The 13846-nt window shown below is 37.4% G+C and overlaps 1 protein-coding gene across 3 annotated transcripts in view; it reads left to right on the forward strand.

Moving 5' to 3' along the window:
* LOC136827984 (histone H4 transcription factor-like) overlaps window positions 1-13846 on the forward strand; it is a 204569-nt gene that overhangs the window by 86966 nt on the left and 103757 nt on the right. For all 3 annotated transcript variants that reach the window (XM_067085597.1, XM_067085599.1, XM_067085598.1), the window contains exon 9: window positions 5850-5983. In XM_067085597.1, coding sequence (XP_066941698.1) covers window positions 5850-5983 — 134 coding nt within the window. The remainder of the gene's footprint in view (window positions 1-5849; window positions 5984-13846) is intronic.

Raw genomic sequence — 13846 nt, forward strand, 5'->3', positions numbered from 1 at the left:
TTTTCAAAATTATGAGAGTTATTTTGCTCCTCTTATGAACTAGGCTAAATAGGGCACCTTTATATTTATTTGTAAGTCCATTTAGATTTAATTTAGATGTGTATGTTTTAAATAAGCTCGATCTGGACTAGCTCACTAAGGACTTACCATAAACACACATTGGTAACTTATAACAAATGTCACAAACAGGTTTAATACAAGTCAGTGACTTATTGGTAGTCCTAACCTGTGCTTAATATTATTATCCAGCATTTGCCAAAGAGTCATTCTTCGTTTATGGGTAACTTGTTTTCAGCCTGTTTGTGATATGTATGCAGTAAGTTATTGATATATGTTACTGACATCTTTTGTAGTGCAGATGCACCCTGATAGAAGCAGAGTAAATTTGTTAAAATTTACCAAGAACAAGCCATTTCAAGTTCTTCACAGAATGTATTTGAGTTTGTGTACATTACAAGTCTAAATTCAGAGCACTAAAGAAATTGTAATTAGGAAACGACAAAAAATGGTTATGCATTTCAGGAATGTTTAGTACCAGATATGATTAGTAGAAAGAATTTTTCCTTTTGTAGTAAAATAATTTTTTGAAAAAGTTCCAACAAATTAAATATGTACAAGTATTTTCCTGTCTGTATGTGTAAATTAGCATGTTTGTAGACTTTCTGAATCATTTTCAGTCATTTCTTCTCCATTCCAATTTTTAAACATTTGTAAGCCTCTTGTGATTCTGCTGTAAGTATCACTATCTGTGTACACTAGCTTCCTGAGGCTCCCTTTCAGCACCTGCTTGTAGCCTCCCCCAGTTTTGTGATAAGCAATAAAGAACATAGTGCTGTGCTGCAATTTCTGGGTTGTTGCTGGCCTTAAGTACTACAAATTTCTAGAGATGATGTGGATACTTTCTTGTCACTTTACTTGAGCACTTGGCCTTGGCCTGGAGCTCGACACCTCTGATCTATGCAAATGCCATCTGGGACCACCATGGTTGATATTTTTGCTGCTTACTCCTGCTGTTATTGTTCCAGCAGTATTTTCTGTGACTTATTTCCCATCAAGGGCACCTGCCTTGATTCTGTTCTTGGCCTGGGAGAGATGTGAAGGGCCTATGGTTACAAGTCTGAGAAGTACAGTGTGCTTGACCATCTGTTTTCCCCGTTGTTTCTCTTTCTCTTCCTCTTTCCCCTTACCATCTTCACCTTCCCATCTCTGGACTGGCAGATGTTCAGGTAGGCCTGGAAGCAACCTTCCTCAAGGTTAGGAAGTCTTCCTTAATTCTGCTGTTACTGCTCCAGCAGCATCTGTGATACCAGTTCCTTCAAGGATGCCTGCCTTTACTGTTCTTGGCGTGGGAGAGATATGAAGGGTCTGTGGTTACAAATCTGAGAAGTACAGTGTGCTTCACCATCTGTGTCCTCTTCATTGTCTCTTTCTCTTCTTCCTTCGCCTTACCGTCTTCACCTTCTCGATCTCTGGACTGGCAGATGCTCAGGAAGGCCCAGAAGGCAACACTCCTCAAGGCTAGGGAGTCTTCCTTTGGACATTACTCTCCCACAAAGTAATGATGGTTACCTCAGTGCTTATGGGAACAGCATACTGTTGGTGAATGGTTGGATTGGTTCGCCAGCTTGCTCATGATTGATCCTCCAGCAAATGGCCACTTTTCTCAGGTTGCCTACTGAGTCTTCTTTGGGAATGATGGTTGACCTGGACGTCGATTGCACAGGCAGCTGTGTGGGTGAGCAAACAGATCACTCATAAACTTTTTCTTAGCTGATCCCCAGGACATGAGCAGTCACCTGCTCAGTCTCTTGAGGGACCATGATCAGCCATACAGTGACTGCAGATGACAGGGTAGAGTAAACTGATCAGATTATGACCTAGCTCTGAACTGATTGCAGGCTCATGCCTGGCCACCTGTTTAATCTGTGCTACTCTAGTGGTGTGAATGGATTGGATTATGAGCTTATGTGTGACCAGTTCTCTAGACATGAATCCCCTCTTGTGTGGTCACATAATCATTCTGTTAAAAGAACTGCTGTCTCATCTGTTCATTGTACCTCTCTAGAGGGACAGAAGTCAAAGTCTCAATACTTTGGAGTTGGTTCAGTATATCATGGGAGGTACTCGATTTATAGACTGCCACGAGCATGACTTCACTCCTGTACTTAGCACTAGTCCACACTGCCCTCAGCTTTGGTCTAACTTAGAGTGTGCTTGACCCAGGTCTGTTCTTGACCATGTCCATTTCAGTACTGCCCCACTTGGGAAGGGTAGTGCACGCTTCTGTTGCCAGTTGCTCAAACTGCCTTTTAGCAGTTTGGTGTTGCCTGTCTCTTGAGTGGACTCTGCCCTGCTTGTGCTTGTCACATCCAAGCAGGGATCTTGTGCTTTGATATGTCCCCTTTTGTACTGACATCTCTTGAGGAGCTGAGTACTTAATCCCCTTTGTTATGTTACTAGAAGGATTCTCTGGATGATTTCTTACTCTTTATGGGGCATTTATTGTGCCTTTAATCCCTTCTTAGAGGGAATTATGCATTGGGAACTATACTTTCTTTTCTCATTGTGCTAAACCTAGAAGCCTACTCTTCTTAGAAGACAAGACTTCATAGGGCAGTTGATGGCAGCATAGTGTGTGCTTTCCCTCTCACTTCTCCTCCAGTACCTCATCCCTGTTTGTATCATTTAAGGTCTGCTGACACTGGTTTTTCTTCTTATACCATTGATAGATAAATTTATTCATCCTTCAGGATTGGGTCTTCCCTGGAATCCCCCTTATGCCCATACAAAAGTAAGGCACTTTTCAAGTAAGTGCAGTACAGTCTGTTGCCTTATTATGGAGTCAGGGTTCCTTTCTCACCAAGAATTCATGATTTCTTAGCCATTCTCTTGCCCTGCCTTCCAAGTTTCAACCCAGAAATAGAATGGCAAAGGGGAAGGGGAGGAGGACTGCTGATTGTGGAGTAGGAAGAGGTTCTTCAAAGTTATTCCATCAGCTGCTAGTGCCCTCTTTTATCAGGTTTTGTGTTCCTCATATTGAGAAGGAATGTTAACCTATGGAAGCTCTTCGCTTTTTATTTTTCCATACCAATTCACAAACAGCATGGAACTGGTTGACATGACCCTTGGTTGGATTACTATATGGTGTTTTGAAAGGTGCATGATCTCCTTTCCCTTTAGGACTCCATTCCAGGAATCAGGCTTATACTTCTGTGTTATAGCCTTTAGAGGCTTGAGAAGTGAAGGCAATGGTACAGCTTTGTTTTCACCTCTGCTCTTTCTGTCTGACTGACACGTGATCCCTGTTCATTAAATGTGATCCCATGAACCCCTGTTCATGGAAGTGCTGAAGAGCTTATTCTTGACTTCTGTCGATAGCATCACTCCCCTCTCCTGCTGTAGAACTTTTAGAGAGAATGCAGTATTCATAGGTTTTTTCCATAAGTAACAGGCCTCCTCATTGAAGGGGAGGTTTTGATGTCCCCATTTCTCTGGCTTGCATAACTGAGATTTTTTCTTTAGTAGCTCTTGTTTTACTATTTGAGCAGTCTTTTAATCCTTTGTGAGTGGACATCATCAAATAATGACTACTTGTAGCTTTAGGGTAAATTCCGGGTATCATCCTCTGACGATCAACATTTTGCACCATACAGTTTGAAAGAATTTTGCGGGAAAAGTTCAGATTACTTCTATCAGCAATAAATGAATCACGGCAACTATAATAGCTAATTGGTACAGGAGAGAAAGATCAGTTTGCCTTGAGATATTGAAGTGGAATGTTGTGCACCATTCCCATCCAAGGATGTGTCATAAATATTTTACCATACATATACTCAGAATTTGTTACTGATTTCAGTTCATATGTATTATATTGTGTGAGCTGTAATTATAATTTTACAAAATAAAATAAGAAAAATGATTAGAAAAAATATAACTTGGTAAAATTAGCATATTTTTTATGACTGTCTTGGTAAAGAGACCCTGCACAGAGTTGGAAATATTTACTTTCAACCTCCCTTGGAAGGTACAGAATTTTTTTTTTTTTTAGAATTTTTTTTCTTATACCATGTGCATTGATGTGATTTTTTTAAAAATTGGCCATCCTTAAACTTAGCCCAGTGTAGGGGTGTGCTTAATATATATTTTAAGCCGGATTGTGAGGGTTAATGAAACTTATGTTAATGTACATGGCTGAACCCTACCCTTTGGGTTTATTTTCTTTCAGGCGCACTCAGGAAGAAAGGGAGCCATTGTCATAGTAATCATTAAATTCCACCAGAAATATCCCTAGTTATTGTCTACTTGGGTACTTCAACTCAACTTCAGTCAGATGATCTGTCATTGTTCCTTATGTCTGACCCTCATTTTGTGATTTATGAGCAGGGTTCAATCTTTTTCCACATGGGAGGCTTCAGATTTCCTTAAGGAATTGCTCACAGAACAACTGGAACTTTCCTTGCTACTTCTCCAGTGCTACTGTCAGGTTACAGTACGTATTGCTTCCTTGTCAGTACTGTATCTCAATTGTAAGGAGAGCTTAGTACATCACATTTTGATCCTTCATCCCCAACCAATTTCTTATGTCTCAGTAAGGAAGGACCTTATTTCTGCTTATATTATAGCTCACAGGGTCCAGAGTTTCCACCACCTGTTCATTTGGAACTTCAACTAGGCTCAGGGAAGGAGCCAGACCTACAGTACTAGCTTTCTTCTTCGTTTCTACAAGAGGATATTTTTAGGTCTTTGGCGCTTGCTTCTTGGTCATATAGTGGTGCTCAAGCTGATAGCTTTCTCACCTAAGGTTCATGGTTGGGCTTAGGTTGGGGAAGATGCACATTGGACACTTGGCTTCTTCCATCCCATTGCTCTCTCCTTAATTGTAGACAGTGTTCATGTTGGTGGGGATTATGTAGGCAAGCTACATGACTGAGGACATATGAGGACTCAGGTCTGACAGTGCACTCTCTCTCTTGACAAGGGGAAGGTCAGGTGTAGAGAATTATCATTTATCCCTGGACGACTATGGTGCTTTGTACTGACCTTGACTTCATGCACTTGTACAGGAAAGATGTGTTCCCATGAGTGTCTCATAGCAGATGGTTGAACATGGTGAACCAGATTCTGGCAAAGGGCCCTATGAGCCTTTCAAATTGGATGCCTGGTTGTGTAGATTACAGGAGTAAGCCTTCCCTTGCAGATGCACCTAACGGGGAAGGGAATATTTCTAATTGCTGGTAGACCTTCCTTTCAGTCTCTTGCCTTTGACACAGACTGTATGGGACATATTAGAAGTTAATAGCTTTAAATTTTGAGTCCTTTGAAATGGCATTAGTCTTATTCCATGGGATAAAACTTAGCACCTAAGAAGTAAAGAGTGAGGTTCCTAATGAAAGACAAAGGTTTATATCCTTGTAGGAACAAACTACAAATTCAAGATAATTTTGATTTTCCGTAAGTATATAGGTCTACAAACCAGAAGACTATTATTATAATCACACCTCTAGATTCTCCCTCCCCCTCCCTATTTGTCCATATTGCTGAAGGAGAGTGGTTGGGTGGTCGACAGATGAGAAGCAGTGCCCACCACACCTTTCTGTCACCATTTACTACCATGCTACCAAGCTTCAATGATTCAAGCACCTGTTGCCAAAAGTTATCCTAAGAGACTTGAGCTGTGTTTATTTGGGAAAAATATATAGTATCTTGAATGTGCAGTTTTTCATGTTTGTTTTTTAAGACTAACTGTGAATGTATCCTGGGCACCTCCAGTTTTTTTTTTGTGATATTATGAAGTTCTTTTTGACATGAAGCTTATACCATTTAAAAAAATCTTACTGTCTCTCTTTCAGGACCACGATGGAATGGTCAAAGAACCATATGCTTGCCATATGTGCAATTCCAAATATTCCTTTGGGATCTTCCTGACACGGCATCTTATTAGTGTCCACAGTTTTCATTGGCCTCCTGGGCATAGTAGATTCAGGTAAGGTAACAAGGAAGGAATTATATTAGCTTTGTATCATTTATCTCTTCTTGAGTTCAGCTTTATTTTAACCCTTCCTGCCCAATTGACGTCATATTACGCAATAACCCCTACCCCCTTCTTGTCTGACTGGCGTAATTGAGCGTAAAATTTACCGACATTTTTCGACGTGTGGTAGGGTAAATTTTTTTATTTTCGGACAGTTGGTGGTTTCCATAGGCTAAAGCATACCTTGGACCGTGTAACTCAGGCATCGACACGCCAGGCAAGCAGTGCCTATACTGCGCATGCGCAATTCCTGGCATAGTAAATTTCCACAATGAAATCAGCTGATCCTACCAAGTTTCTCTCTCGTATCTTACATTTTTTTATAAAATGTAGGCTTACATTATTGGAAACACTCTGGTTGGTATCCTCTATTTTCTATAAATTTTTAGTTCCTCTACTGCGCATGCGCAAATCCATGGCGTAGTAAAATTCTCACAATGACATCAGCTGATCGCACCCACGCAGGCCTGACAGGCCACACACTCTGTCAGAGACCATGCGTAGCAGGCTGGGTAAACACGTGGTGGCTGTTTACATACAGCGACGTCAATCGAGAACAGTCTCCAACATGCTTTCGCAAAGTTTTTACGGTAAAACTAGCGGAAATTTGTTAGTGCATCACATAAGAGATGTCTGATTTTAGGCAGGGCTCTGAATCTCATTTTTCATTATCATATATATCGATATTTAGAGAATTTTGTTGGCTTTCTCATAAAAATAATTAATTCACCCAACTGTTATAGCTTTTGAGCTACGAACGATAATGTTGACAACGGTAACATTTTTTTTTTTTTTTTCGAACAGCTTATAACGTCAAAATGAAACTGTTGCTGTTACCAAAGCCATTTTTCTTGACTCACTTTATTCCTCAACCTTTCCTCTACATTTTTGTATATTTACAAAGTAATTTCTATGAAAAAATCCGAGGTAGGGCTCTTCAAAAAAAATGTCTAGCGATAATTCTCACCTTATGCCTGGCGCGCTCTGTTTCTTACCCACTTTTCTATCAATTTTCACCAACTGGACTTATTCGTTTTTCATTTTTCTTAAATGTCGATATTTAGAGAATTTTCTTGGCTTTCTCATAAAAATAATTCATTCGCCTAACTGTTATAGTTTTGAGCTACGAACAATAATGTTGACAACGGTAACTTTTTTTTCGTTTCGATCAATTTATAACGTCAAAATGAAACTGTTGCCGTTACCAAAGCCATTTTTCTTGACTTTCCTTTATTCTTCAACTTTTCCTCTACTTTTTCGTATATTTACAAAGTAATTTCTATGAAAAATAACCGAGATAGGGCTCTTCAAAAAAATTTTTCTTGCGATAATTCTCACCATAGGCAGGGCAGAGCGCTCTGTTTCTCACCCTCTTTTCTATCAATTTTTTCACCAACTGGACTTATTCGTTTTCCATTTTTTATATGTCAATATTTAGGGAATTTTATTGGCTTTCTCATAAAAAATTATTCATTCGCCTAACTGTTATAGCTTTTGAGCTACTTAACGATAATGTTGACAACGGTAACATTTTTTCGTTTCAATCAAATTATAACGTCAAAATGAAACTGTTGCGTTACCAAAGCCATTTTTCTTGACTCTCACTTTATTCTACAACTTTTCCTCTACATTTTCGTATATTTACAAAGTAATTTCTATGAAAAATAACCGAGATAGGGCTCTTCAAAAAAACTTTTTCTAGCGATAATTCTCACCATACCGGGCAAATCGCTCTGTTTCTTACCCTCTTTTCTATAAATTTTTTCACCAACTGGACTTATTTGTTTTTCATTGTTTTATATATCAATATTTAGAGAATTTTGTTGGCTTTCTCATAAAAATAATCCATTCGCCTAACTGTTATAGCATTTGAGCTACGAACGATAATGTTGACAACGGTAGCATTTTTTTCGTTTCAATCAATTTATAACGTCAAAATAAAACTGTTGCCTTTACCAAAACCATTTTTCTTGACTCTCACTTTATTCTACGACTTTTCCTCTACATTTTCGTATATTTACAAAGTAATTTCTATGAAAAATAACCGAGATAGGGCTCTTCAAAAAAAACCTTTTTCTAGCGATAATTCTCACCATACGCTGGGCAAATCGCTCTGTTTCTTACCCTCTTTTCTATAAATTTTTTCACCAACTGGACTTATTCGTTTTTCATTATTTTATATATCAATATTTAGAGAATTTTGTTGGCTTTCTCATAAAAAATAATAAATTCGCCTATCTGTTATAGCCTTTGAGCTACTTAACGATAATGTTGACAACGGTAACGTTTTTTTTTCGTTTCAATCAATTTATAACGTCAAAATGAAACTGTTGCCGTTACCAAAGACATTTTTCTTGACTCTCACTTTATTCTACAACTTTTCCTCTACATTTTCGTATATTTACAAAGTAATTTCTATGAAAAATAACCGAGATGGGGCTCTTCAAAAAAAACTTTTTCTTGCGATAATTCTCACCATACGCCGGGCAAATCGCTCTGTTTCTTACCCTCTTTTCTATAAATTTTTTCACCAACTGGACTTATTTGTTTTTCATTGTTTTATATATCAATATTTAGAGAATTTTGTTGGCTTTCTCATAAAAAATAATCCATTCGCCTAACTGTTATAGCTTTTGAGCTACGAACGATAATGTTGACAACGGTAACATTTTTTTTCGTTTCAATCAATTTATAACGTCAAAATGAAACTGTTGTCGTTACCAAAGCCATTTTTCTTGACTCTCACATTATTCTTCAACTTTTCCTCTATATTTTCGTATATTTACAAAGTAATTTCTATGAAAAATAACCGAGATAGGGCTCTTCAAAAAAATTTTTTTTCTAGCGATAATTCTCACCATACGCCGGGCAGAGCGCTCTGTTTCTTCCCCTTTTTTCTATCAATTTTTTCACCAGCTGGACTTATTCGTTTTCCATTCTTTTATATGTCGATATTTAGAGAATTTTGTTGGCTTTCTCATAAAAAATAATTCATTCGCCTGACATTCATAGTTTTTGGGGTTACTTAACGAAAATATGAAAATAAATAAATTTTTTTTTTTTTTTTCGTGCAATAACTCACATTTTTTTGTATTTAGAGGGCTGGGACTCTTATTCTGACTATTCCACCATAAAATATAAACATTTAGAAAAAAAGGACAGCAAAATGAACGTTGTTGGCATAAAATTTATATTTTTGCTGAATTTTCGAAATAATTATTTTTTCGCACTGTCGAGCGCTCCCAGACACATCGGGGCTCATGTGCCCTCAGTGATGTGATAACTATACAGATATGAAAGGGTTAATTTTCTACACGTTTGTGTCTGAAGATTTCTGGACACTTCAGCCTAGTTTCTCAAGACTTTGTTTTGGTAGGGGATTTGCATTGCAATTTTACCAGATCCGTTCCATGTATTAATTGGCTAGTGCTAACTGGGGAAATTACTGAACTGTAAAATCCACTTGTTTCTCCTCCCTGTTTTGATAGCAAGGTCTTTGTAAATTTGGTTGTTAGATAACAGCCGATCATGTATCTTTGTTGCATAATTATGTGCGAAAAGTTCTTATGTTGGGTTTCATTGGTGTAACCATATCACTGATAGGAACTGGTGTAATTATCATATTGTTAAACAGAGCAGTAAATGCAATGTAAGTCCCTGGATCATTTTGGATTGTTGTTATTTTATTTTCTAGGTTCTTGAATCAGCTGTAGTGACAAAGACAAATATAAATTCTGGTGGAATGTTGGTAAGATAAGGACAAATGGACAGGCAGTCTGGTCAGGGATGAAATTTCTGGAGATGTGATAAAAGTGGGGTGAATGAAAGGTAGAATAATGAAGATAAGATGATTTAAGAAAAGTAGATGCTTGTTTTCTCTGTTGACTTGCTACAATGAGGAAGACCATAAGAAGACATGACATAAGTGACATTAGTGCCACAGTTAGATGGGATACTGATAAGAAAACACCTGAATGGACACAGGGACAGACAGAGCTGCTTTGAGGATGTTATGGGCAGATATAATTCAGAAGAAATGAAGAAATGGGGAAGGAGCATTATTGGTAATAAAGTTGCTAACCACAGTGTTTAAAAGACTCGGAGAAAACTTTATGTATAAGAGTGAAGTTGGAACATAGATTGATTTTATTGTGAGAAGAAAATACAGATTGCATTAAAGAAAAGGCATGCATTGTTATATTGGGTGCGGCATTCTATAAAGCAACCTAGATTGCTGTGAGCTAATCTAATAATGAAAGATGGAGGGAAGATGATAGAAGAGCAGTTCAAACAATAAAAACATGGTAACTGAAAATTAAGATGTAGGGTTACAGAGAAGAGAGGCTGTTGATGGAGTCAAAATGTATACTGTATTAGGTAATTGATAAGAAGACAAGAGCCTTAAAGCTCAAGCAGATAACAAGCAGGGAGTAGGTTAGAGATTTATAGTGTCAAGAGAAAGGAAGCTGAAAGGCAAGGTGCAAGAGTTGAGAAGAGAAATTTGGAGAAGTGGAATCAGAATCTTTACACAGCAAAGAGAAAATAAAAAAAATTATTAAATATGGCAGAGGGACTGAGGAAAGAGGGTTATGATAGTAAATGCAGAACAGGAAAATATGGAATTAGAAAAATTAAAGTTGAAAATAATGAGAGGCTGGAATGATGGATACAGTATTTTGAAAATGTTAAGAAAAAGAATGTGAATTGGAAGATGTTAACTTAGTAGAGCAACCAGTAGATAACATAACTGAAATGTTGAAAGATGTACGTAAATAATTCATACTAGATAACACCATCTATGACCTTATCCTTGGAAACATTCCAGTTGTATATACAGGCAGTCCCCGGTTTACGACGGGTCCGGCTTACGACATTCCGAGATTACGACGCTTTTCAAATATATTCATCAGAAATTATTTCCCGGTTTACGACGCATGTTCCGGGGTTATGATCTGACGGAAGAAATATGGCTCCAAAACAGCAGAATAATAAAAATTTTGACTTTTTTTTATGAAAAACTCAATAAAAATGCAGTTTACATCGTTTTCAGTACACCCAAAGCATTAAAAGTAAGGTTTTCTTAGGATTTTTGACAGTTTTTGACAATTTTTCGGTTTGCGACGGTTTTTGGTTTATGACACAGCAGAAAAACAGAACCCCCGTCATAAACCGGCGACTGCCTGTATATGGAATGAAAAATGGAAAACCTCAGGAGCATTTAGCATAACAAGTGACCTAATGAATTAAGCATGAGAGCCAGTTACCCATGAGCTTAGTGGAATATATGAAATTCTGACAAGGAAGAGATCAGTCTGGAAGAGTGGGAAAAAATTTTATAAAAATATTATAGAAAGGAAAGGCAGTGTACTGCAATGTGGAATTTGTAGAGGAATAAGAGTGCTTGATCATGCTATTAATTGCACTGTACAGTATTGGAAAAGGACTGGCTTCATGCTGAAGAGAACCAAAACAGTCTTTATGATGAGGCAGCTGCAAGAAAAGTGGCATGCAAAGAGGAAGAGATTATACCATATATTTATGTCTCTTAAAAAGACATTTGACAGAGAAGTGAATAATTAAATGGATACTCTATTACAAAGGCAGAAGTTAGCAGAGAGATTCATTAATTTGTTGTTCTTATTCTGTTATAGCACTAGGTCTGGGATGAACCGTGGTAGGTATATCAGAAAAATGTAATATAAATTGTGTGGTGTCTCAAGGCTCAGCACTGAGCTGCTTTATGTTTATCATTGTAATTGAAGAAACTACAGAACAATGTAGAGTAATGGGCCACTGGAAGTGCTTTATGGACTTGACTTGGAATTAACAGCAGAATGTGAGGAAGGGGTGGTGGAAATGTTTATAAGCTGGAAGAGTGGAATGGAAAGGAGGGGACTGAAAATCTATGACAATCTTTCCTTTTACTTTAAAGCGGTGGAATGGTCCCTCCTTTTATGGTAGATGTGTTGAATTGTCTCTTTCCTTTTTCAGTAAAACTGTGGAATGGTCTTTCTTTCCTTTTATTGTAAAACTGTGGAGTGGTCTCTTTTTATTGTAGTGTATCGTGGAGTAGTCTTTCTTTCCTTTTATGGTAAAACTGGAATGGTCTCTTTCAGGTTATATTGTAACTGTATAATGGTCTCTCTCTCCTCTTTTTCTTTTGTGGTGAAGCCATGAAATGATCATTTATTCCTTTTGTATGGAATGGGGTCTTTTTCATTTTACAGTAAAACTGTGGAATGGTCTCTTTTCTTTTACAGTAGATCTATGGAATGGTCTCTTCTTTTACAGTAAATTTGAGGAATGGTCTCACTTTCTTGTTACTGTAAAATTGTGACGCTGTCACCTTGGCAGAATTATTGATGCCATTGTTTAAGAGCGGCTGTAATCCTATTGTGACCATTTCAGGTTTTGGCCTCTCACCAATTTTTCCTGTGTCCTTCACATCACATTTAATGCTCACTAAGTAACTGTTCACGTTGACCCATTATTGTAGAATTACTTCATGTGATTACTTAATTTTGGATTCTTAAGTTTAAGAATTGGTCATTGTGGTTTTATGTCACCAGTACTTGAGAGGATTTAAGTGCAGCAATCCTTCAGTTATCCTGATTGCCATTATCTGAAACCCAGCGTTATCCAACACACCTGGAACAGGGACCAAGGCCCCTTATATATGATATATATAAATTTTTAAAAATTTGAAAAAACTGCTCTTCAATGGTTGGTAATGCTTCATGGCCTCAGGAAAATGTTGGTAACACTGCTTAAATGCAAACAGACTGAGAAAGGGTTTTGGAGGGTGGGGGTGGCCTTGAGAAAGTTCCAAGTTGGTAGGGTGGGCTGGATGGTTGGGCACCAAGGGAGAGGAAGGGCAATAAGGGTATTTAGAGGAACTCACTCAGAGAAGGGGTTGTATTGGACAGTGGGTTGGGCTGGGGAGCAGTTTCCCTGGCTGGGATGCTGTGTTGTATGGGTGAAGAGGGCTAGGTAGACATCTGACTTGATAGAGCATGTTTTGTGTTTTTAGGCTTATGATTTTTTATTTATATTTTATGCTATTCTCATTTATATTTTAATGTATTTTCTCATTTTTTATTGTTACAACCCAAAAGGTAAACAATTGTTGCGTAGGGTACAAGAGACAGAGAACAACAAGTGACATGAAATATCAACAGTAATAAAATATTCTCTTGTGTACTGTTGTGATATGTGTGATAATCATACTTAGAGTCAACTAAACTTATAATGAAATACCGTACAGTATATCAAACAGAGCAAAAATGAAAAAAGCAGACTGGGTAATGTGTTAAGAAACACACATGAAGATAAACACTATGTAGAGATAGTCACATGAACATTGATGAAATGCCACATGATGTAGATACACACACAGGCTTACAAGTAAAGCTCCCATGATATTAATCAGTGACATGAAAAATCATTAATTCCAATAAAACAAGAAATGTTCTTAAAATGAATTTGCTGTGGACAGTTTTCTTTGAGAAATGCCATATGTACTAAAGATGCAAACACAGGGTGTTAACAGTTACCATGATAGTCTTATTTAATTTTTGGTGGATTGTACTAGGCTAGGCTTTCAAACAAGATTACCAAACTTATTGCTTATGTAAAATTTCATAACCATCTCTTATAATTAACAACCACTTACCAAATATGGCATAAACAAACAAAATCAGGAAACAGCTGTTTTGCAATTTTGAGGGTTTTTCATAAATTTTGTTAGATTTCCTGTGCATACCCATATTACATTATACCCATTTTACATTTATGTATAAAAATAAAAATAATAAT

The sequence above is a fragment of the Macrobrachium rosenbergii genome, chromosome 42, assembly GCF_040412425.1.
Source record: "Macrobrachium rosenbergii isolate ZJJX-2024 chromosome 42, ASM4041242v1, whole genome shotgun sequence".
Classification (NCBI taxonomy): Eukaryota; Metazoa; Arthropoda; class Malacostraca; order Decapoda; family Palaemonidae; genus Macrobrachium; species Macrobrachium rosenbergii.